Source organism: Microcaecilia unicolor, chromosome 9 (genome assembly GCF_901765095.1).
Source record: "Microcaecilia unicolor chromosome 9, aMicUni1.1, whole genome shotgun sequence".
NCBI lineage: Eukaryota > Metazoa > Chordata > Amphibia > Gymnophiona > Siphonopidae > Microcaecilia > Microcaecilia unicolor.
In genome coordinates this window covers 226,782,740-226,807,413 of record NC_044039.1, presented here as the reverse complement: position 1 = coordinate 226,807,413, position 24,674 = coordinate 226,782,740, and the positions used below count along the sequence as shown (strand labels likewise).

At 41.9% G+C, this 24,674-nt stretch overlaps 1 protein-coding gene across 1 annotated transcript in view; it reads right to left on the bottom strand.

The window, feature by feature from the left end:
* ALDH6A1 (aldehyde dehydrogenase 6 family member A1) overlaps nucleotides 1-24,674 on the bottom strand; it is a 188,209-nt gene that overhangs the window by 11,099 nt on the left and 152,436 nt on the right. Inside the window, exon 11 of the mRNA XM_030214333.1 lies at nucleotides 15,530-15,628. Coding sequence (XP_030070193.1) covers nucleotides 15,530-15,628 — 99 coding nt within the window. The remainder of the gene's footprint in view (nucleotides 1-15,529; nucleotides 15,629-24,674) is intronic.

Genomic DNA, 24,674 nt, shown 5'->3' with positions numbered 1-24,674 from the left:
AGACCTTATCAAAACATTCCCTACACAAGCGCAGTCTCATCTGAAGAAACTCATACCAAACCAGCCTTCTGTGGGCACATTCTACATGCTACCCAAAATCCATAAACCTGGAAACCCTGGCAGACCAATCATATCAGGTATTGGCACACTCACGGAGGAAATATCTGGATTCATAGAGGGAATTCTGAAACCTCTTGTACACAAAACTAACAGCTTCATACAAGACACCACAGACTTTCTGAATAAATTGAAAAATATCAAGCAATTACCACCAAACACCCTTCTGGTCACGATGGATGTAGAATCCATATGCAATCTGTCCCTAAAATCGAGTGTAATACCGGAAGACTGGAGGGTAGCCAATGTTACTCCGATTTTTAAGAAAGGTTCCAGAGGAGATCCGGGAAATTATAGACCGGTGAGTCTGACGTCGGTGCCGGGCAAGATGGTGGAGGCTATTATTAAGAATAAAATTGCAGAGCATATACAAAAACATGGACTGATGAGACAAAGTCAGCACGGATTTAGTGAAGGGAAGTCTTGCCTCACCAATCTAATGCATTTTTTTGAGGGGGTAAGCAAACATGTGGACAATGGGGAGCCGGTTGATATTGTATATCTGGATTTTCAGAAGGCGTTTGACAAAGTGCCGCACGAAAGACTCCTGAAGAAATTGCAGAGTCATGGAATCGGAGGTAGGGTATTATTATGGATTAAGAACTGGTTGAAAGATAGGAAGCAGAGAGTAGGATTGCGTGGCCAGTATTCTCAGTGGAGGAGGGTAGTTAGTGGGGTCCCGCAGGGGTCTGTGCTGGGTCCGTTGCTTTTTAATGTATTTATAAATGACCTAGAGATGGGAATAACTAGTGAGGTAATTAAATTCGCCGATGACACAAAATTATTCAGGGTCGTCAAGTCGCAGGAGGAATGTGAACGATTACAGGAGGACCTTGCGAGACTGGGAGAATGGGCGTGCAAGTGGCAGATGAAGTTCAATGTTGACAAGTGCAAAGTGATGCATGTGGGTAAGAGGAACCCGAATTATAGCTACGTCTTGCAAGGTTCCGCGTTAGGAGTTACGGATCAAGAAAGGGATCTGGGTGTCGTCGTCGATGATACGCTGAAACCTTCTGCTCAGTGTGCTGCTGCGGCTAGGAAAGCGAATAGAATGTTGGGTGTTATTAAGAAGGGTATGGAGTCCAGGTGTGCGGATGTTATAATGCCGTTGTATCGCTCCATGGTGCGACCGCACCTGGAGTATTGTGTTCAGTACTGGTCTCCGTATCTCAAAAAAGATATAGTAGAATTGGAAAAGGTACAGCGAAGGGCGACGAAAATGATAGTGGGGATGGGACGACTTTCCTATGAAGAGAGGCTGAGAAGGCTAGGGCTTTTCAGCTTGGAGAAGAGACGGCTGAGGGGAGATATGATAGAAGTGTATAAAATAATGAGTGGAATGGATCGGGTGGATGTGAAGCGACTGTTCACGCTATCCAAAAATACTAGGACTAGAGGGCATGAGTTGAAGCTACAGTGTGGTAAATTTAAAACGAATCGGAGAAAATTTTTCTTCACCCAACGTGTAATTAGACTCTGGAATTCATTGCCGGAGAACGTGGTACGGGCGGTTAGCTTGACGGAGTTTAAAAAGGGGTTAGATAGATTCCTAAAGGACAAGTCCATAGACCGCTATTAAATGGACTGGAAAAATTCCTCATTTTTAGGTATAACTTGTCTGGAATGTTTTTACGTTTGGGGAGCGTGCCAGGTGCCCTTGACCTGGATTGGCCACTGTCGGTGACAGGATGCTGGGCTAGATGGACCTTTGGTCTTTCCCAGTATGGCACTACTTATGTACTTATGTACTTAATCACTATACAGCAACATTCCACATGCGGATGGCACAGCTGCATGTGGGAGACTCCTAAAAAGATCCACACTGGACCATCAATACTCACCAGAAACCATTACAAAATTAATCAAATTTATTTTAACTCACAACTAATTCCACTTTAACAATGATATCTATCTACAAATAATGGGCACTGCAATGGGCACCAGGACAGCACCCCAATATGCCAACCTCTTTATGGCTGAGCTGGAAGAGACATTTCTGAATACATACCAGACCAAACCTCTAAAATACTACCGGTACATCAATGACATTTTTATGATTTGGACGGAGGGTGAAGAAACTCTGAAACAATTTTACTAATCCTTCAATACATACCATCCTACAATCAGATTCAAAATTGACTACTCCCCAGAAAAAGTCAATTTTTTGGACACCACAGTCTCTATCAGTGATGGCTGTATACAAACATCTATATACAAGAAATCCACAGACAGATGCAGCTACCTCCACAGATCCAGCTTCCACCCTTCACATACAAAAAGATCCATTATTTACAGCCAAGCCACAAGATACCACTGTATCTGCTCGGACCCAGAGGATAGAGACAGACACCTTGAAACCCTGACTGTATCCTTCAAACAGAAAGGCTACAACCCCAAAATAATCTCCAAGAATACTGCCTCCTCCCTCAAAACACCCAGGGGAAATCTGCTACAGTACAAAGAAAAAAAAGCCACAGACAGAATTCCCCCTGTAGTGAAATACAACTCAGAGCTGGAGAAACTGAAGAAAATCATAAGAGACCTACAGCCCCTACTCCAGGAAGATGAATTACTGAGATATTCCCATCCCCACCAGTGCTGGCCTTCCGACAGCCACCAAACTTAAAACACAAGCTGATCAGAAGTAAACTCCCAACACAGACTGAAAAAGAAAAGGGCACGTTTCCCTGTAACATATCCAGCTGCAAACTATGCCAAAACATTTCACAGGACCCCATAGTCATTCACAAGGGAAAAATATTCAACATAACTGAATCTTTTACATGCTCATCTTCCAATGTGGTATATATCATTCAGTGTAAAAAATGTAACGAAAGATGCTATATTGGAGAAACAGGCCAGATGCTTAAGTCAAGATTCAATCTGCACAGACATCACATGAAAATAGCCGGTGCCAGTCAAGCCCCCACCCCTGTGGGCCAACACTTTACAAGACCAGAACACTGCACCAGTGATTTCACAGTAAGAATACTGAAAGGTAATTTTAAAACAATACAGGAACTTAAGACCTTTGAAGTAAGAATGATTGAATATTTTGACACCCAACAGACAGGACTTAATAAGGATCTGGGGTTTCTAGCCCATTATAAACCATAAAGTTATATTTCTCTGTTTATCACCCTCCTCTCACCTACCAACACCCATCCTGTTAGAATATCAATGAAATGCTTTGATGTCCCCATGCATACCCCCACCCTCCCACTCTGACAGACTGTCAAAGTAATGCTTTGATGTTTCTCTTATATATACTATCTGCTACCACATTTGCTTATTTCCGATCTAACGAAGATGGGCAACCTTTGAAAGCTAATCAAGAAATGTATTGTTATTTATTTATTTATTGCATTTGTATCCCACATTTTCCTGTCCAATAAAAGGTATCATCTTATTTTCTTTTCCATGTTTTATTTTGTTTGATTTCTATTGCAACCTAAGTGTAAGACCCTGCATTATTTAGCATTAAATCTGAGTTGCCAATTGATATCGTCCACAAAGAGACAAACATTATCAGACAGTCCTTCCGCAATATCAGTCACAAAGATGTTAAAAAGAGCTGGCCCAAGGACCGATCCTCTGTCTCCTTCCACTTAAACAGTTCTTAACCCAGTCAGTCACTTTAGTGCCCATACAGAAAGCACGCAGTTTAGGAAGGTAATAATTTCAGATCATTTGGAAGAGACTACCAAGTCTGAACTGCCGTATAAGAAGAACTCTCCAGTACCGAATTCCTAAGGGAGAGGGAAAGTAAATTAAATGTATGGCACTTGCTCCAGAAACATCTATGATTAAGAGAGAATGAAAGTAAACTGGGTGTATAATCTGAGCTGGAGACATCAATTATTTAAAAAAACAAGTGTACAAGCAATACAAGCTTGTAAGGGCAACCAGTGGAGTTTTATCAACAAGGGAGTTGCTGAATTGAATTTCTTTAGTAAAAAAATTAACTTGGCTTCAGTATTCTGAAGAATTTGAAATTTAGAGAATGATTTAGCTGTGAGGGAGCTGTATAGAGTATTACAATAATTTAGAGATGATAAAACTAAAGCCTGAACTAATATAATAAAGTGTTTTTTTCAGAAACATAGAACATAAAACAACAAAGCTGACTGAGTCCAAAAAAAGTTGAATGTACCACATGGTTAACTTGAATATCAAAGAAAGGTGCAGCATCCACATGAAAACCAGGAACTTTAGAATATTTCTCAACATTTAATATCAAGCATTTGATAATGTTAACTGTTCAAAAGGAACAGCCAGGTAATTCTGTAACCACAGTAATGTGGATTTATCTTTGTTAAGCTTGAATCTGTGTAAGCAACTGTAATGTTCAACTACATTAATACAAGTAGAAAGTCTTACAAGAGTTGGATTGTGGTCATGAACCCTTACGCCAAGCCCCCTCCCTGCCCGTCTTCAAGTCTTTGCTTAAAGCCCATCTCTTCAATGCTGCGTTCGGCACCTAACCCTTACCGTTCAGGGAATCCAGACTGCCCCAATTTGACTGCCCCTATCGGACCGACCGTTCACTTGTCTATTAGATTGTAAGCTCTTTGAGCAGGGACTGTCTCTCTTTGTTAAATTGTACAGCGCTTCGTAACCCTAGTAGCGCTCTAGAAATGTTAAGTAGTAGTAGTAGTAGAAACCAAAAGGAGCATGTTTCCTGCATAAAAATACCAAAAGATGAAAAACCAGATTCGAAAGAAGATGAACAGTATGGGCAACAGCAGAGAACCCTGGGGAACTCTGCAGGAAATCCAACTTTCTTATAAACTGTCAGTCATCTTAATTTTGTAAAACCTATTAGATAGGAATTTTCTAAACCATCTTAGAACTTTACATGAAATACCAATGGAACATAATCTGTATAGAAGAATACTGTGAACTACTGTACTGAAAGTGGCTGTAAAATCAAGTTGTAACAATAGCAATGTGGAATCATTAAAGATAGAAATTCCATGTGTGAAAGGAAGGAGTATTCTTGTAGGGCTGTACTACCATACGCCAGGACAGAACAACAGACAGATGAAAAATGTTTACAGAAATTAGGAAAGCTGCCAAATTGGGCAACAGTGTAATAATGGGTGATGTCAATTACCGCAATACTGACTGGATATTACATCAGGAAGTGCTAGGGAGGTAAAATTCCTAGACATAATAAATGACTGCTTCTTGGTGCAACTAGTTCAGGAACAGACTAGAGGGGGAGCCATTTTAGATCTAGTGCTTAATGGAATGCAGGGCATAGTAGAAGAGGTAACCTTGTTGAATCCACTGGGAAAGTGTGATCATAAAATGATCAAGCTTGAACTAATATCTGGAGTGAAGCCACAAAGGAAAACTACTGTAGCAGCATTTAATTTTCATAAGGGTGACTATGATAAAATGAGGAAATTGGTTAAAAAGAAGCTGAAAGGATCAGCTGCAAAGGTTAGAACTTTAAATCAAGCATGGATGTTGTTTAAACATACCATCTTGGATGCTCAGGCTAGATGCATTACATGTAGTTACAAAGGTGGAAAGAAGAAAAAAGGACAGCCAGAATGGTTAAAAGCTGAAGTGAAAGAGGCTATTAGAACCACAAGAACATCCTTCAAAAAATGGAAAAAGGACCCAAATGAAGAAAATAAGAAGCAACGTGGGCACTGGTGAGTTACAATAAATAAAGGAGGCTAAAAAAAAATATGAAGAGAAACTTGCCACAGAGGCAAAAACTCAAAGTAACAACTTTATCAGGTACATCGGAAGCAGAAAGCCTATGAGGGAATCTGTGGGACCGTTAGATCATGAAGAAGCAAAGGGGCACTCGGAGAGGACAAGGCCATAACAGACAGACTTGAATGAATTCTTTGCTTCGGTCTTTATGGCAGAAGATGTGAGAGATCTACCTTACCAGAAATGGTTTTCAAGGGTGATAATGCAGAGGAACTGAAAGAAATCTCAGTGAACCGGGAAGATGTACTGAACCAAATTGACAAATTAAACAGTAGTAAATCACCTGGACCGGATGGCATGCATCCAAGGGTACTGAAAGAACTCAAACATGAAATTGCTGATCTGCTGCTGGTAAGCTATAACCTGTCATTAAAATCGTCTGTAGTATCTAAAGATTGGAGGGTGGTCAATTAACACCGATATTTAGAAAGGGTTCCAGGGTGATCTGGGAAATTAATGACTGGTAAGCCCGACTTCACTACTGAGCAAAATAGTGGAAACTACTGTAAAGAATAAAATTACAGAACACATAGACAAACATGGTTTAACAGGACAGAGTCCATATGGGTTCAGCCAAAGGAAGTCTTGCCTCACCAATTTGCTTCTTCTCTTTGAAGGCAGAAAGAAACATATGAATAAAGGTGAGCCGGTTGATGTAATGTATCTAGATTTTCAGAAAGCTTTCAAAAAAGTTCCTCACAAGAGACTCCTGAGAAAATTTAAAAAAAGTCTTGGGATAGTAGGTAATGTCCTTCTGTGATTAGGGACTGGTTATTGGGCAGAAAACAGAGGGTAGGGTTAAATGGCCATTTTTCTCAATGGAGGAAGGTGGAGTGCAGCAGGGATCTATACAGGGACCAGTGCTATTTATCACATTTATAAGTAATCTGGAAATTGGAAAGATGAATGAGGTGATTAAATTTGCAGATCACACACAATATTGACAGTTGTCAAAACACATGTGGATTGTGAAAAATTGCAGGAAGACCATAGGAAACTGGAAGACTGGGCATCCAAACGGCAAATGAAATTTAATGTGGACAAATGCAAAGTGATGCACATTGGGAAGAATAATCCAAATCATAGTTACCTGATATTAGGGTCCACATTAGGAATCAGCACTGATGAAAAAGATCTAGGTGTCATTGTAGACAATATGCTGAATTCTTCTGCCCACTGTACTGTGGCAGCCAAATAGCAAACAGGATGCTAGGAATTATTAAGAAAGGGATGCAAAATAAGACCAGGAATATTAAAATGCCTTTGTATATACTCTATGGTGCAACCTCACCTTTAGTATTGCATTCAGTTGTGGTCAAAACAAAAACAAAAAAGGAGGTAAAAACCCTCACGAAACCGTGGGAAATGGAACAAAAAGTGAGGAGAATGGATGAGGATACCAACAATTGTATATTTATTCACTTAAAAAGGTTAAAAATATATCAGTGTACACTGATATATTTTTAACCTTTTTAAGTGAATAAATATACAATTGTTGGTATCCTCATCCATTCTCCTCACTTTTTGTTCCAATTCAGTTGTGGTCACCATATTTCAAAAAAAGCTATAACGGAATTAGAAAAGGTTCAAAGAAGAGTGACCAAAATGATAAAGGGGATGGAATGCCTCTCATATGAGGAAAGGTTAGAGGTTAGGGCTCTTTAGCTTGGAAAAGAGACGGCTGAGGGGAATATGCTTGAGGTTTACAAAATCCTAAGTGGTATAGAAAAGGGTAAAGTGAATCGATTTTCCACTTTTGCAAAAATTACAAAGACCATGGGACACTCAATGAAAATTACATGAAAATACTTTTAAAACAACTAGGAGAAAATATTTTTTCACTCAAAGAATAGTTAAGCTCTGGAACTTGTTGCTGGAAGATGTGGTAACAGCAGTTAGGACATCTGGGTTTAAAAAAGGGTTTGGACAAGTTCCTGAAGGAAAACTTCATAGTCGCCAATACTTGTCTGAGATTGATAGCATGGAATGTTGCTACTTTGTGGGTTTCTGCCAAGTACTTGTGACCTAGTTAGGCCACTTTTGGAAGCAGGATACTGGGCTAGCTAGACCATTGGTCTGACCTAGGATGGCTATTCTTATGTTTATATAAGTCATACTGGACTCTGGCATGCTGCCTCCTTAGGGTCCTCACTTTCTGATGCTTATCTGTGAGAACTGAATTCATCAAAAGCATGCAGTAGACATATAGGTACTACACACACTGCTGCTTGAAGATCCAGGGTTGCCATCTAAAAAGATTGCTTAAGCAACAACTTACTATCTTGTAAGATCTTTAGAGCTGTGCCACCTTCCTGGTGTCCACTACTGGAATCTCAACTTCACCTTTTCTTTGGGAAGCAACAGGCAGAGCTTACTCATGGGACTTCTTCTTTTCTCCATCTATACTTCTTCCCTTGGTACTCTGATCTCATCCCATGGTTTTCAGTATCTTTACGCTGATGACTCCCAGATCTACCTCTCCACATCAGAAATCTCAGCCAAAATCCAGGCCAAAGTATCAGCCTGCCTGTCTGACATTGCTGCCTGGATGTCTCAGCGCCATCTGAAACTAAACATGACCAAGACTGAGCTTCTTATCTTTCCCCCTAAACCAACCTCTCCCCCCATTCTCTATTTCTGTGGATAACACTCTCATCCTTCCTGTCTCATCAGCTCGTAACCTTGGGGTCATCTTTGACTCCTCCCTCTCCTTCTCTGCACTTATTCAGCAGACTGCTACAACCTGTTTCTTTCTCTATAATAATCACCAAAATTCGCCCTTTCCTTTCTGAGCACACTACCAGAACCCTCATCCACACTTTTATCACCTCTCGCTTAGACTATTGCAACTTGCTTCTCACAGGTCTCCCACTTAGCCATCTCTCTCCTCGTCAATCTGTTCAAAGTTCTACTGCAGACTAACATTCCACCAGTGTCGTTATGCTCATATTAACCCTCTCCTCAAGTCACTTCACTGGCTTCCTATCCGTTTCTGCATACAGTTCAAACTCCTCTTATTGACTTATAAGTGCATTCACTCTGCAGCTCCTCAGTACCTCTCCACTCTCATCTCTCCCTACATTCCTCCCCGGGAACTCCGTTCACTGGGTAAATCTCTCTTATCTGCACCCTTCTCCTCCACCGCTAACTCCAGACTCCGTTCCTTTTATCTTGCTGCAACGTATACCTGGAATAGACTTCTTAAGCCGGTATGTCAAGCTCTATCTCTGGCCGTCTTCAAATCTAAGCTAAAAGCCCACCTTTTTGATGCTGCTTTTAACTCCTAACCCTTATTCACTTGTTCAGAACCCTCATTTCATCATCCTCACTTTAACATTCCCTTATCTCTTGTCTGTCCTGTTTGTCTATCCTAATTAGATTGTAAGCTCTGTCGAGCAGGGACTGTCTCTTCATGTTCAGGTGTACAGCGCTGCGTACGTCTAGTAGCGCTATAGAAATTATGAGTAGTAGTAGTAGTCTACTACTACTACTACTACTTAACATTTCTAGAGCGCTATCAGGGTTACGCAGCGCTGTACAATTTAACAAAGAGAGACAGTCCCTGCTCAAAGAGCTTACAATCTAATAGACAAGTGAACGGTCGGTCCGATAGGGGCAGTCAAATTGGGGCAGTCTGGATTCACTGAACGGTAAGGGTTAGGTGCCGAACGCAGCATTGAAGAGGTGGGCTTTAAGCAAAGACTTGAAGACGGGCAGGGAGGGGGCTTGGCGTAAGGGTTCAGGAAGGTTGTTCCAAGCATAGGGTGAGGCGAGGCAGAATGAGCGGAGCCTGGAGTTGGCGGTGGTGGAAAAGGGTACTGAGAGGAGGGATTTAGTAGTCCTTGCCTTCTGTTTATTTCTCATGAGACCATCTTCAGCTATCATCTGGAACTCTCTGCCCTCTCATATCTGTATGGAACCTTCTTATCCAATGTTCAAAACACAACTCAAAACTCATCTGTTCTTGAGTCCTTTGGGTTCTTCTACTCTTTAACCTCATCTCCTCCCCGATTACCTTTTTTTATTGTTACCCGTGCAGTTGCTTTTATGGATTCCTTGCAGTATATCAAGCACTGAAAATAAATACTACCCAATGAATCCAGTGCTTGTGAAATTATGCCTGGCAGCTGTTCCTCTGGGAGAGAGATACTACAGTAGGATAAGAACATAAGAATAGCCATTCTAGGTTAGTCCAATGATCCATCTAGTCCAGTATTCTGTTTCCAACAGTGGCCAATCCAGGTCACAAATACCTGGCAGAAACCCAAATAGTAGCAACATTCCATGCTACCAATACCAGGGCAAGCAGTGGCATTCCTGTGTCTGTCTCAATAGTGGACTATGGATTTTTTTCCTCCAGGAACTTGTCCAAATCTTTTTAAAACTCAGATACGTGAACCGCTGTTATCACATCCTCCAGCAAAGAGTTCAATAGCTTATCTATTCATTGAGTGAAAAAATATTTCCTTCTATTTGTTTTAAAAGTTATTTCCATGTAACTTCCTTGAGTGTTCCCTAGTCTTTGTACTTTTTGAAAGAATAAAACACTGATTCACTTCTACTCGTACACCGCTCAGAATTTTGTAGATCTTAATCTTATCTTCCCTCAGCCCCCTCTTTTCCAAGTTGAAGAGCCCTAACCTCTTTAGCCTTTCCTCATAGGAGAGAAGTTCCATCCCCTTTATCGTTTTGGTTGCTCTTCTTTGAATGTTAATACTCAAGGTGAGGTCGCACCATGGAGGCATTATAGTATTCTTGGTCTTATTTACCATTCCTTTCCAAATATTGCCTAGCATCCTGTTTGCTTTATTGGCTGCTGCCGCCGCCACACACTGGGCAAGAGATTTAAGTCTACAACACCACCTAGATCTTTTCTTGGGTGCAGACCCCCAAGTTGGACCCTAACATCAGATAACTAAGATTTGGGTTATTCTTCCCAAGGTGCTTCCTTTTGAGTTTGTCCACTTTAAATTTCATCTGCCATCTGGATGCCCAGAGTTCCAACTCCTTAAGGTCTTCCTGTAATTTTTCATAATCTGCAAATTTAATCACCTCACTTTTTGTTCCAGGTTCCAGATCGTTTATAAATATGTTAAATAGTACTGGCCCCGGTACAGATCCCTGCGGCACTCCACTATTCACCCTCCTCCATTGAGAGAAATGGCCATTTTACACTACCCTCTGTTTCCTGTCATAAGTACATAAGTAATGCCATACTGGGAAAAGACCAAGGGTCCATCGAGCCCAGCATCTTGTCCACGACAGCGGCCAATCCAGGCCAAGGGCACCTGGCAAGCTTCCCAAACGTACAAACATTCTATACATGTTATTCCTGGGATTTTGGATTTTTCCAAGTCCGTTTAGTAGCGGTTTATGGACTTGTCCTTTAGGAAACCGTCCAACCCCTTTTTAAACTCTGCTAAGCTAACCGCCTTCACTACATTTTCCGGCAATGAATTCCAGAGTTTAATTACACGTTGGGTGAAGGAAATTTTTCTCCGATTTGTTTTAAATTTACTACACTGTAGTTTCATCGCATGCCCCCTAGTCCTAGTATTTTTGGAAAGCGTGAACAGACGCTTCACATCCACCTGTTCCACTCCACTCATTATTTTATACCTCTATCATGTCTCCCCTCAGCCGTCTCTTCTCCAAGCTGAATAGCCCTAGCCTCCTTAGTCTTTCTTCATAGGGAAGTCGTCCCATCCCCGCTATCATTTTAGTCGCCCTTTCGCTGCAACTTTTCCAATTCTACTATATCTTTCTTGAGATGCGGCGACCAGAATTGAACACAATACTCAAGGTGCGGTCGCACCATGGAGCGATACATCGGCATTATAACATCCTCACACCTGTTTTCCATACCTTTCCTAATAATGCCCAACATTCTATTCGCTTTCCTAGCCACAGCAGCACACTGAGCAGAAGGTTTCAGCGTGTTATCGACGACGACACCCAGATCCCTTTCTAGGTCCGTAATTCCTAACGTGGAACCTTGCATGATGTAGCTATAATTCGGGTTCTTTTTTCCCACATGCATCACCTTGCACTTGCTCACATTAAACGTCATCTGCCATTTAGCCGCCCAGTCTCCCAGTCTCGTAAGGTCCTCTTGTAATTTTTCACAATCCTGTCGCGAGTTAACGACTTTGAATAACTTTGTGTCATCAGCAAATTTAATTACCTCGCTAGATACTCCCATCTCTAAATCATTTATAAATATATTAAAAAGCAGCGGTCCTAGCACAGACCCCTGAGGAACCCCACAAACTACCCTTCTCCATTGTGAATACTGCCCATTTAACCCCAGTCTCTGTTTCCTATCCTTCAACCAGTTTTTAATCCACAATAGGACATTTTCTCCTATCCCATGACCCTCCAATTTTCTCTGTAGCCTTTCATGAGGTACCTTGTCAAACGCCTTTTGAAAATCCAGATACACAATATCAACCGGCTTCCCTTTGTCCACATGTTTGTTTACTCCTTCAAAGAATTGAAGTAAATTGGTCAGGCAAGATTTCCCCACACAAAAGCCGTGCTGACTCGGTCTCAGTAATCCATGTCCTCGGATGTGCTCTGTAATTTTGTTTTTAATAATAGCCTCTACCATTTTCCCCGGCACCAACGTCAGATTCACCGGTCTATAATTTCCCGGATCTCCCCTGGAGCCTTTTTTAAAAATGGGCGTTACATTGGCCACCCTCCAATCTTCCGGTACCACGCTCGATTTTAAGGATAAGTTGCATATCACTAGCAGTAGCTCCGCAAGCTCATTTTTCAGTTCTATCAGTACTCTAGGATGAATACCATCTGGTCCAGGAGATTTGCTACTCTTCAGTTTGCCGAACTGCCCCATTACGTCCTCCAGGTTTACCGTGAAGTCAGTAAGTTTCTCCGACTCGTCCGCTTGAAATACCATTTCCGACACCGGTATCCCACCCAAATCTTCCTCGGTGAAGACCGAAGCAAAGAATTCATTCAGTCTCTCCGCTACGTCTTTGTCTTCCTTGATCGCCCCTTTTACCCCTCGGTCATCCAGCGGCCCAACCGATTCTTTTGCCGGCTTCCTGCTTTTAATATACCGAAAAAAAATTTTTACAATGTTTTTTTGCCTCTAATGCTATCTTTTTTTCGTAATCCCTCTTGGCCTTCTTTATCTGCGCCTTGCATTTGCTTTGACACTCCTTATGCTAACAAATCCCTAATCCATAACAGAACATTGCTTCAGCCAGGAGCCCTTTTCCCAATGCACAGGCTGTGCTCAGATTGTCTGAAAACAAGTCACTGAATGGAACTGAACGGGTCTCAGAATCCTCCAGGACCTCTAACGATAGTCTTTCACCTTGTGCTGGAACCTTTGTCTTGAGCCTACAGCTAGACCCTGTGACTGCCATATAAGGAAATCCTCCTGTAACAACATAATAAACTCTGAGAAAACCCCCAATGTACTTTTGCAGTATATGTTCCACCTGACTCCAAAACTTAATCCTGTAAAGGCTGTATGGGGAAGGGAAAAGGCCTCCTTCAAGACCTGAAGGGGTGAAGGGTAGTCAACAGTAGCTCCTCAGAGCCCCGAGGTATAAAATGGCTGCTTCTCCCACCATTTTATGAGTTGCGCTAGACACTTTCTTAGTTGAGTTTGCAGGACATTGCTTCCCTGAATTTGGTTTAGCAGCTGCAGTGATGAAGAAGGAAGTTCCAGGTAGCTCTGCACTGCAAATACGACTCTACCCGAAACTGCTGTAGTGGCTTCCACATGGGAATACCTTTTTACAGCTTGTCAGGGACTCCATTGCCTAGCCACTTTGACACCACTTCTCCACTGCTCCCCCAAGACAGCTCAAATATTATGTTGGACCTAGTGCCTGCGCATTTCCTGGCAAACAACTCCCAAGGTGGGAACTCTATGCATCTCATTAACTGCTACTGCTTGGTGCAATCACAGCGCTCCCAACATGAACTGTATGACTCTGGTCCTCAAAATTCCCTTGGCTCTGCCAGGAAGAACAGTTTACTGCCTGCACAAAAAGAAAAGCTCCGCTTTTGATGTGATCTCTGGAGGTGGGACAATACAGATCAGGAACTCCTTCCTGCTACGACTGCTCTCCTGTAGCCTTGGCTTTATCCATTTTCCCCATTAACCAATTTTTAAAAGTTCTCCTTAGGTGGGTGGAGGGGAGCCAATCAACTCCACTGAAGTACTGTTGGGGAGGGGGTGGAGGGACCTATATTCCTCCAGGTATCTCTGAGGTGCAGCCATCTCCCTCAATGGAAACACTTCTTCACAGCCTGCGTCGAAGCCTCCACTACCCAGCTACCCTAACATCACTGCTCTGCTGCCAACACTGCTCAACTGCTTCCCCAACACAGTACAAGAGAATATTACATCAGTTTGAGAGCAAGTTCTCTCTCAACTGCTTAGCTAGTTCTCCCGCTGGGTCCAGGAGCTGAGTCACCAGCCCAGAACTGCATAGGATGCCCATCACCATCTGTTGGAGACAGAGAATACTGGTAAACATTGTCTGCATGGTGGCTTTTGTACTTCAGAACTCACAGATCTTAAGCCTCTTAAGTCTCTATCAGCTGGCTGTCTGTTTTCTTCATCCTGGCCAGCTGGATGGTGGTATATGACCACTGTTAGGCTTTGTCATGTCACACATGAAATTTCTATCCATAACATTCCAGGGTGCATTCTGTTTCCTGCATGATTATTATCATATTTGATACTGTGACATCCTTAACAAAGCACCACTCCTCTAACAATGTTATCTGCCTGACTATTTTGATACAAATTGCGTGCTGGTATTAAAGTGTCCCATTGGTTTTCCACCTTCTAACAGGTCTCCAAGATGCCTATTATGTAATGGGGGGGGGGGGGTGGTCATTGACTTGATATATCACCTTTCTGTGGTACAATCAAGGCGGTTTACATTTTCTATACTGGTACTCTCTCTGTCCTTACGGGGCTCACAATCTAAGCTTTTTGTACCTGGGGTAACAGAGCATTAAGTGACTTGCCCAGGGTCACAAGGGGCTGCAATGGAAATTGAACCCTCCACTCCATATCTTCATTTTGTGTCATACATTTTAACTCTTCAATCTTATTTCTTAGACTTTTAACATTTGCAGACAATTCAAATAGGTTTTACTTGTTTTCATAATTGGCCCAGTAATTAATAGGGGTAATTTTGGATTATTTATTATGTCTGATCTTTATTTAAGTGCGCCTGGGCTATATCAGCCTTTATCAAAAGCTTTCTGTCAGAATATTCTAACTTCCACAGTTTTCCAGTATCTTTATTTAACTCCAAACAATCTGCTTGTGAACAACTGTCAGCTTTATCTCTTTTTTTTATACGTCTGTACCAGCACCTGGATTCCACCCTGCTTAAAGAAGAGCTCATTCTTTCACAACAGGCTCCCCTGTCCCCCAAATAGTCCTAATAAATTTGAAGCTCTCTTCCCTGCACTTTCATCCACACACTGAGAATCCAGAGCTCAGTCTATCTCTAGGGTCCTATGTGTTGAACAGGAAGCATTCCTGAGAATGCTACCCTGGAGGTTCTGGATTAAAATTTCCTACCTAAAAACTTAAATCTGGCATCAGGAACCTCTCAACTGCTTCTTTAAAGAATTTTTAAGTGTGCAAAAATAGTGTACGTGCATGTCCTTGATTTACCTGTTTGCCATAGAAGTTGGTGTCTCCCCTGAAGGAAGCGCGTGATCCAGTAAAGGAGAACATTGGGAGGGGGACAGGGATTGGGACATTCACACCCACCTGTAATGAAAACAAACAGAGCACTAATCTACATAATTTCACGACACAGCCTAATCTCAGATGACAAAACATCATATCACACAGAAAAAGGATGAGAAAGAATATTGTATCGGAAACACAGAATGAAACAGGCTCTTTTGTTAGGCATGATTTATCTGTTGATCTGTGTTATTAGTTTATGCATGTTTTATTGTAAGCTGCTTAGTTCTAGGCAGGGTATAAGTTTTTAAAAATAAAAATAAATAATAACCTATTGACATAAGACACTTTCTTTTAACCATCAAGAACCAAACACATAATACTGACCTCAGTTGTTTCCTCTGAGGACTAGCCACAAAAAATACATTTCACACAATTTCCATTTTAAACCCCTACCGCACCCTCCCAAACCCTACAGGATCAGTCCTGACAAATGGGTTGTGACCAATCGCCAAAAGGTGGAGATAGAGAACATTAATGAGTTGTGCCTTGGAAGGAACTGTGCATAGCAACCAAGCCAGTATTCGATAACAAAGCATTGAAAGAGGGTGATTTACAGAGAAAAAACTCCAGCCTCTAGAAAATAACCATGAAATATAGGGCAAAACTCATGCCTTTGAAATGATGGAATCAGAATGTATAATTATGGTACAGCCAGAGACCCCCCACTGGAATGGTGGAGGGCCCAGTCATAGAGCTCAGGCTATTACAGACCTTGGCTGAGTCAGAAATCTGATGGCTGACATAACTGGGAGCTTACTGGAAAAGTATGGCCTAGTTTGTAGCCCGGATTGAGGCCTAAATAAGCTAAATTAGGAAAAGTTAGGTCAATAGATATGGAAACAAAATGGAGGATTTCAGCACAAAATGGAAGCCGTATCTGTTACAAAGTGGAATTTTCTCTAATGTAAGTTAGGAAAACAAGTTGAGAAATGAGACTTTCCTGTGAGCAGGATTGTGGTCAGCCATGGTGTGAGAAAGGAAAGGTGTAGCTGGATGCAGGGTCTTGCTTAAGATTTGTGGTCAAGCGAGCTAAAGACAAAACCATGTTAGCAAGATAGAAGCTACTCATTAGCATGAGCCAATCAGTGACAACCATGACATTAGCATAGATCCAATCAGGTATATCTACTGTCATATTATCCATATCCTGAGGGCACCTATAAAAATCAGGGTATTTCCTGGTTTAAGCTAGAGAGAAGGGTTGGCACTCTCTCTCTCCAAGGGAAACCAATGTGACCAGCAGAATTGACAAATTACCTAATTGCTTTCCCTTGTAAAACCTTTAATTGGTAAAAGAAATTATAAAAGATTAGGAATTAACACCTGTTTGCAGCTGGATTATTATATTCCTATAATTAATTGATTGTACGTGCCTGTTGTCAATCACTGATTTGACTTATACCTTGGCAAATAAACTCCTCATTCCAAATGATGATTTGTGGGCTTCACTTATGTTCAAAGGCTGTAAGTATAAACGCTTTTGCTGTATCAGGCTATCTCTCTCTGCATTGTATAACTTGTAATCTAAATCCAGTTTGTCATAAGGCTGGTATCTTTTCCTTAGACCTAACGTCTCCCTTAGTGGCAATTCCTTTTAGAACTTCACAACTCCTTGATTACCCCAGTACTAGTGCTATTTAGAGATGGAGTCAGATTTAAGGTCACTCCAGCCTTCTTGGGGGGGCTCGGGACCCCTCAATTCACAACAAGAACAATACATTATATATATTACTGGGGATAAATATTTAAACTAGAAGAACAGATCTCAAAGCTATATAAAAAAAAAACGTTCTTCCTTTAAAATATTTTATTTCTTTTATTATACTACATATATCATATAAAACAACTTACACTATGCAAGTTCCGGAACTCATCCAGTCACACCTCACTTCACCACCCACTCACATAAACCTTATGTGGAAACATTTCTATATATCCACAAACTGTGTACATTCTCCCCACTTATTTTACACATTGATGTTATTTCCTCAGTTTCAAATCTTCCGCTTGTGTCTTAGTTATTGTCCTTAAAGATTCAAATTATAGTCCTTATAAATCATGAAAATCTCCTGAATCACATCAGACGGGAGCACAATATTCACAACAAAGTCTCTCCAGCACTCTTCTCGGAGTATTGTTATTTCATCAGAGTGAATCAGTGCAGTGTGTCAAGGGCTTCCTGGAATTTACATACTGTTTCCAGTCTTTAAGCACCTTCTAACTCTTCTCAAAAACTAGATTTAACCGCCCAGAGATTAGGCTTAGGCTTGTTCTCAGGTACCCACTGGACTTTGGAATCTCCCATGTCTTTAACAATCTTTTCTAAATCTGCACCAAAGAATAGTTTCCCTTGAAAAGGCAACTTTACTAGACGAGATTTGGATTGCACATCAGCGGTCCAATGTCTCAACCATAGCCAGCGTCGGACTGAAACAGCCAAGGCCATACCCTTAGCCGACACGCGAAGAATATCATAAAAAGCATCTGACAAATAGGACAACCCTGCTTCAAGGGAAGGGAGAATGTCTGGAGGCAAGTCCAACGTGGACAATTGCTGAATTCACAATAAAGAAGCCTTGGCCACAAAAGAAGAAGAAACTACTGCCTGAGAATTTAATGCAGCTAGCTGAAAGGCAAGCTTCAAGGAAGCCTCAAGATTGTGGTCCATGCATATTCTTTAATGCAGTGCCGCCTTAAACAGGGATCGTGGTATGTTTAGTAACCGCCGTGATAAGGGCATCCACCTTAGGCAAACTGCTCCAAATCAGATAGTAGCAGGGGATATAATATGGACACAGTGTGAGCCGCCCGGAAGTTAGAATCAGGGGTATCCCACTGAGCTGTAATAAGCTCCTGCATAGCCTCATGAATATGGAAGGATACAAGAGGCTAGCAACCGGATAGCAGTATAAACTAGAGTTCAAAGTAAGTAACCTAATACTATAGTAAACAGGACTCTCGTGAAACAATTTAAAGATAATCGTGCTTTAACGATATTAAGGAGAAAAGCCCTCAGAAACCATCGGCATACAGCCGTAGGTTTTAAGCAATGTTATGACTTTTTTCGTTGATAACTATCGCTTAGGTTCTATCATAGGGCATAAAAACTCCCTAAAGTGTTGGAGTATATTTTTACTCTTCTATACTTAGCTAAGTGCCTTTTCATGCTCTTTGATGCTGGCTATTTGAAATATATTGATTATTAGTAAATTACAAGTTGTATAGAAGAGTAAAAATAAACTCCACTTTAGGGAGTTTTTATGCCCTATGATAGAACCTAAGCGATAGTTATCAACGAAAAAAGTCATAACATTGCTTAAAACCTATGGCTGTATGCCGATGGTTTCTGAGGGCTTTTCTCATTAATATCGTTAAAGCATGATTATCTTTAAATTGTTTCACTAAAGATACAAGAGGCCTCTTAGTACCTGACATAATAAAGGGAGCAGGACCAGAGGACTGAGAAGCAGGAGAAGAAATGTTTAAAGCCTCCACAGAATTTTGTTATTAACAGAGGCAACTACAGTAGGACCATCACCCCTGTCTGCCCCTGAAATATCCAAGTCAGGAACATCAGCAAAACTAGAATGGTCAGAATCCACAGAAAACGCTTCCCGAGTCCCTAGGAGGAATATCATCCAAATCCTGTGAAACAAAGTTTTTGTTTCTTAGGAAACTGCTCCTCAGAAGAAACATGGGAGGGAGAAGCAGAGGCAGTTTGAGATAGCTTTAATAAAAATGCCTGATGTAATAAAACAGTCACAACTCTGAAGCAGACTTACTGTTCACTTGAATATGTGATAATGGGGCGTAAAAGGTCTCATTTGTCACTGGGATATGTTACTGAATAGCAACTTCTGAAGCAAGAAAAATCCCATTTGTTACTCAAATCATCACTGACAAAAAAAAAAAAAACCTGACCTAAAAATGTGCTCAGTGCAGACAATTTTTATTTTACCCTTTTAGTTCAATTATAGCAGTGTCAATACGTGGCGGTAGTAATCAAGGGCATATAAGCAGGAAGTATTCACTGGGTCAGGTCTCTTGAAAAAGCGGCAGCGAAACGGGTGCCTGTCGGGACCAGCTGAGCTCTCAGTCAAGTGATACTGCTTTAGATTAATGTATGCCTAACTGCCAATAATTCTGTTAAGATCCTACATAGTATTGTCACTGCTATAATTCGACTAAAAAAGTAAAATAAAAATTGTCTGCACTGAGCACATTTTTAGGTAGGAGGGTTTTTTTTTGCTTCAGAAGTTGCTATTCAGTAACATATCCCAGTGACAAATGACACCTTCCCCCCCCCCCCCTTATCACACATTCAAGTGAACAGTAAGTGTACTTCAGAGTTATCATAGTAACATAGTAGATGACGGCAGAAAAGGACCTGCATGGTCCACCCAGTCTGCCCAACAAGATAAACTCATATGTGCTACTTTTTGTGTATACCTGACCTTGATTTGTACCTGTCCTCTTCAGGGCACAGATCGTATAAGTCTGCCCAGCACTATCTCCGCCTCTCAACCACCAGCCCCGCCTCCCACCACCGGCTCTGCCACAGACCGTATAAGTCTGCCCAGCATTATCCCCGCCTCCCAACCACCAGTCTCTATATAACATAGTTGACCATTTAAGCCGTTACATATTCTTTAAGTGATGTAATAAAACGGCAGGGTAGAAACTTCTACCCTCACAAAACCAACATTCTGGAACACTGTAGCAGGCAAGGAACTCGCTGACAAAATGTTCGCCGAAGCATCGCAAAGCGCAGGAGCCATTGCTAAGACCGCCACCAGAGCAGAGCCCATCTGAACTCCCAGAGACAGAGTACTGACAGCAAAATTGGGTAGTAGAAGCATGTGAGCAGATGTGAAACATAGCGTGCAGGAACTGGTAGCTGAGAGCTTACCCCCACAGTGTGCACAAGGCTTAACAGGTTCGGTGAATAAAAAATATACTCACAGAAACAGCCAGTCTTGTGACCTCCAAGGCACTGAACCACCACAACCTTCTCACAGCACAAGCACTCGCAAAGAAGAAAAAAAAAAAGCCAGCCATCGTGGTTAAGACAGAGGCATGAAAAAAAGAGTAGGGAAGACAGAGAGAGGTTGAAAGTGGCAATGGGTGAGCAGGGAGGAACCTAGACCACTAGGTTTACACCTGAGGCACAGGATATTTTCAACCCCAAACTTTACTGAACCTGCAAGCAGGACAGGAGGCTACACAGAAGTCACTACACTGCACAGGAGCTGCTGTGCCAACTGCTGGAGACAGAGAATACTGGCTTGGTTTCTATGCACAGGAACTTATAAGGCACAACTCATTAGTTGTCTGATCCTTGGGACCTAATGGAAGAGAAAGTTATAATACATAGTAACATAGTACATGACGGCAGAAAAAGACCTGCACGGTCCATCCAGTCTGCCCAACAAGATAAACTCATATTTACCATAATACAAAACCTTAGCCAGGAGAAATGCGCTGTGATTTTCCATCTAACACCACAGAGGGGACAGGTTCAATCCTGCAAGTGCCTCCGACGGGGTCGGATGGCAGAACGTTAATATTAAAAATAAAAACCCAAAACAAAACTGTATGACAGATTTTAATTTGAACCCCCCCCCCCCCCCCCAAACCCAAACATTTGGAAAAAAAAAAGTTTGACAAAAAAAATGGATTAAAAATGTGAAAGAATTAAATATTATGTGAATGTGTTAGTAAAAGCGACTGTCCTTTTTCCTTTCCGTTTGGTGTAACTCCCTCCCTCCTCAACTCAGCCAGGGGAACCCTCCACACCTCAAACACAATCCTTAAAGCAACTCCCTTCCCTCCCCTCCTCTCTAATAAACTGCCAGGGCGATTAAGGCAACCCATCTCCAGTGAGTTATTGTCATATGATATTTTAAGTAACTGTGTCCTTCCCTCCCCCCCCCCCCCCCCCCACACTTAACTACACACCTGTACAGAGGAACCTACAACCTACAAAAAGGCCGATAATCTGTCATAGTAAGATGGGGGGGGGGGGGTTGAAAGAATCTGCTGATGGTTGAGACACTGATCACCCCCCCCCCCCCCCAAAAAAAAAAAAAATCTGAACTTTCCACTTAAAACCAGAAATGATCAGATTTGGATTGGTTTGGGTGCCCATTTTCAAAGCACATAAACTCTGGAATTCGTTGCCAGAGAACATGGTGAAGGCGGTTAGCTTGGCAGAGTTTAAAAGGGGGTTAGACCGGTTTCCTAAAGGACAAGTCCACAAACCGCTACTAAATGGACTTGGGAAAAATCCACAATTCCGGGAATAACATGTATAGAGTGTTTTGTACGTTTGGGAAGCTTGCCAGGTGCCCTAGGCCTGGATTGGCCGCTGTCGTGGACAGGATGCTGGGCTCGATGGACCCTTGGTCTTTTCCCAGTGTGGCATTACTTATGTACAAAGTTACTTTATGTCTATGTGCTTTGAAAAATAAGCCTCTTTATGAACGTTACCGGATACACCGAGTCCCGGTTTCGTCGAACGTGGCTAATGGACCATTTCTTTTTATTAAGGCTGAGCAGTAGGGATAGATGGTTTTGAACATTTCCGTGCTGAAGAAAATGTGATTGTTTTTCGCTTGTGTAGTGTGCTCTGAAGTTAAATGGAGCACATCCAAAAGAAAACCAAATCTACTCGAATTTTAAAAAGCCACCTGTCTATCCTTTTTATTGAAAAAAAAAAAGTTAACTGCTGACAGATGTTGTCATGACGAAGCAAATACCTCTGTGACACATATCTGAAAGTAACTAGGAATTTCAATAAATCGAATACAGATTATAAGCTCCAAAGTTCCCCAAACTAAAAGGGAAACACTATTTTTTAAAGAATGGGTACTACAAAAAGCAAAGCAAAATTAACATTATTTTAAATAAACTTTTATAAAAAAAAAATAAATAAATATTCAAGCAGTCTTTATATCTCTCCATGGTGCAACTGAACTTTGAATACTGTGTGCAATTCTGGTCACTGCATCTCAAAAAAGATATAGTGGAATTAGAAAAGGTGCAGAGAAGGGATGGGACAACTTCCCTATGAGGAAAGGCTAAAGCAGCTAGTGTTCTTCAGGTTGAAGAAGAGACAGCTGAGGGGAGCTATGATAAAGGTCTATAAAATACTGAGTAGAGTGAATCACTTTGTTTAGTCTTTACAAAAATACAAGGGATAGGGGGGCACCCAATGAAGCCACTAAGTAGTAAATTTAAAACAAACCGAAGAAAATATTTCTTCACTCAGTGTGTAATTAAACTCTGGAATTTGTTGTCAGAGAATGTGATAAAAGCAGTTAGCTTACTAGGGTTTAAAAACGGTTTGGTTGATTTCCTAAAAGAAAAGTCCATAAGCCATTATAACGATGGACTTGGGAAAATCCACGGCTTATATCTGGTATAAACAGCATAAAATTCTGGGATCTTGCCAGGTACTTGTGACTTGGACTGGCCACTTTTGGAAACAGGATGCTGGGCTTGATGGACCTTTGGTCTATGACAGTATGGCAACGCATATGTTATCACTCCTTGGTCTTTCTTAGTCTGCTTTGCATAAGCACCCCATACCTTCTCAAACTTCCCCATTCACCCATTCTAAATGACCATTAATTTGGAGAGTACTGCTCTACTGAGACAGACCAAAGGTCCATCAAGCCCAGTATCCTGTTTCCACTAGTGGCTAATCCACTGGCTGGATCCCAAAAGAGTAAAATATGCTGCATATCACAGGAATAAGTAGTGAAGTTTCCTACTACTACTACTATTTAGCATTTCTATAGCGCTACAAGGCATACGCAGCGCTGCACAAACATAGAAGAAAGACAGTCCCTGCTCAAAGAGCTTACAATCTAATAGACAAAAAATAAATAAAGTAAGCAAATCAAATCAATTAATGTGGACGGGAAGGAAGAGAGGAGGGTAGGTGGAGGCGAGTGGTTACAAGTGGTTATGAGTCAAAAGCAATGTTAAAGAGGTGGGCTTTCAGTCTAGATTTAAAGGTGGCCAAGGATGGGGCAAGACGTAGGGGCTCAGGAAGTTTATTCCAGGCATAGGGTGCAGCGAGACAGAAGGCGCGAAGTCTGGAGTTGGCAGTAGTGGCGAAGGGAACAGATAAGAAGGATTTATCCATGGAGCGGAGTGCACGGGAAGGGGTGTAGGGAAGGACGAGTGTGGAGAGATACTGGGGAGCAGCAGAGTGAATACATTTATAGGTTAGTAGAAGAAGTTTGAACAGGATGCGAAAATGGATAGGGAGCCAGTGAAGGGTCTTGAGGAGAGGGGTAGTATGAGTAAAGCGACCCTGGCGGAAGATGAGACGGGCAGCAGAGTTTTGAACTGACTGGAGAGGGGAGAGGTGACTAAGTGGGAGGCCAGCAAGAAGCAGATTGCAGTAGTCTAAACGAGAGGTGACAAGGGTGTGGATGAGGGTTTTGGTAGAGTGCTCGGAAAGAAAGGGGCGGATTTTACGGATGTTGTAAAGAAAGAAACGACAGGTCTTGGCAATCTGCTGGATATGAGCAGAGAAGGAGAGAGAAGAGTCAAAGATGACCCCAAGGTTTCGAGCTGAGGAGACAGGGAGAATGAGAGAGCCATCAACAGAACTAGAAAACGGGGGGAGTGGGGAGGTGGGTTTGGGGGGGAAAATGAGAAGTTCGGTTTTGGTCATATTTAATTTCAGGTGGCGTTGAGACATCCAGACAGCGATGTCAGACAAGCACGCTGAAACTTTGGTTTGGATGCAAGGTGAGATATCAGGGGTAGAAAGGTAGATTTGGGAGTCATCAGCATAGAGATGGTAGGAAATGCCATGGGATGAGATTAATGAGCCAAGGGAAGAAGTGTAGATAGAAAAGAGGAGGGGACCAAGAACAGAACCCTGAGGTACGCCGACAGGCAGAGGGATAGAAGTAGAAGAGGATCCACCAGAGTGAACACTAAAGGTGCGGAGGGAGAGGTAGGAAGAGAACCAGGAAAGGACAGAGCCCTGGAATCCAAGTGAGGACAGGGTATCGAGAAGTATGCTGTGATTGACAGTGTCAAA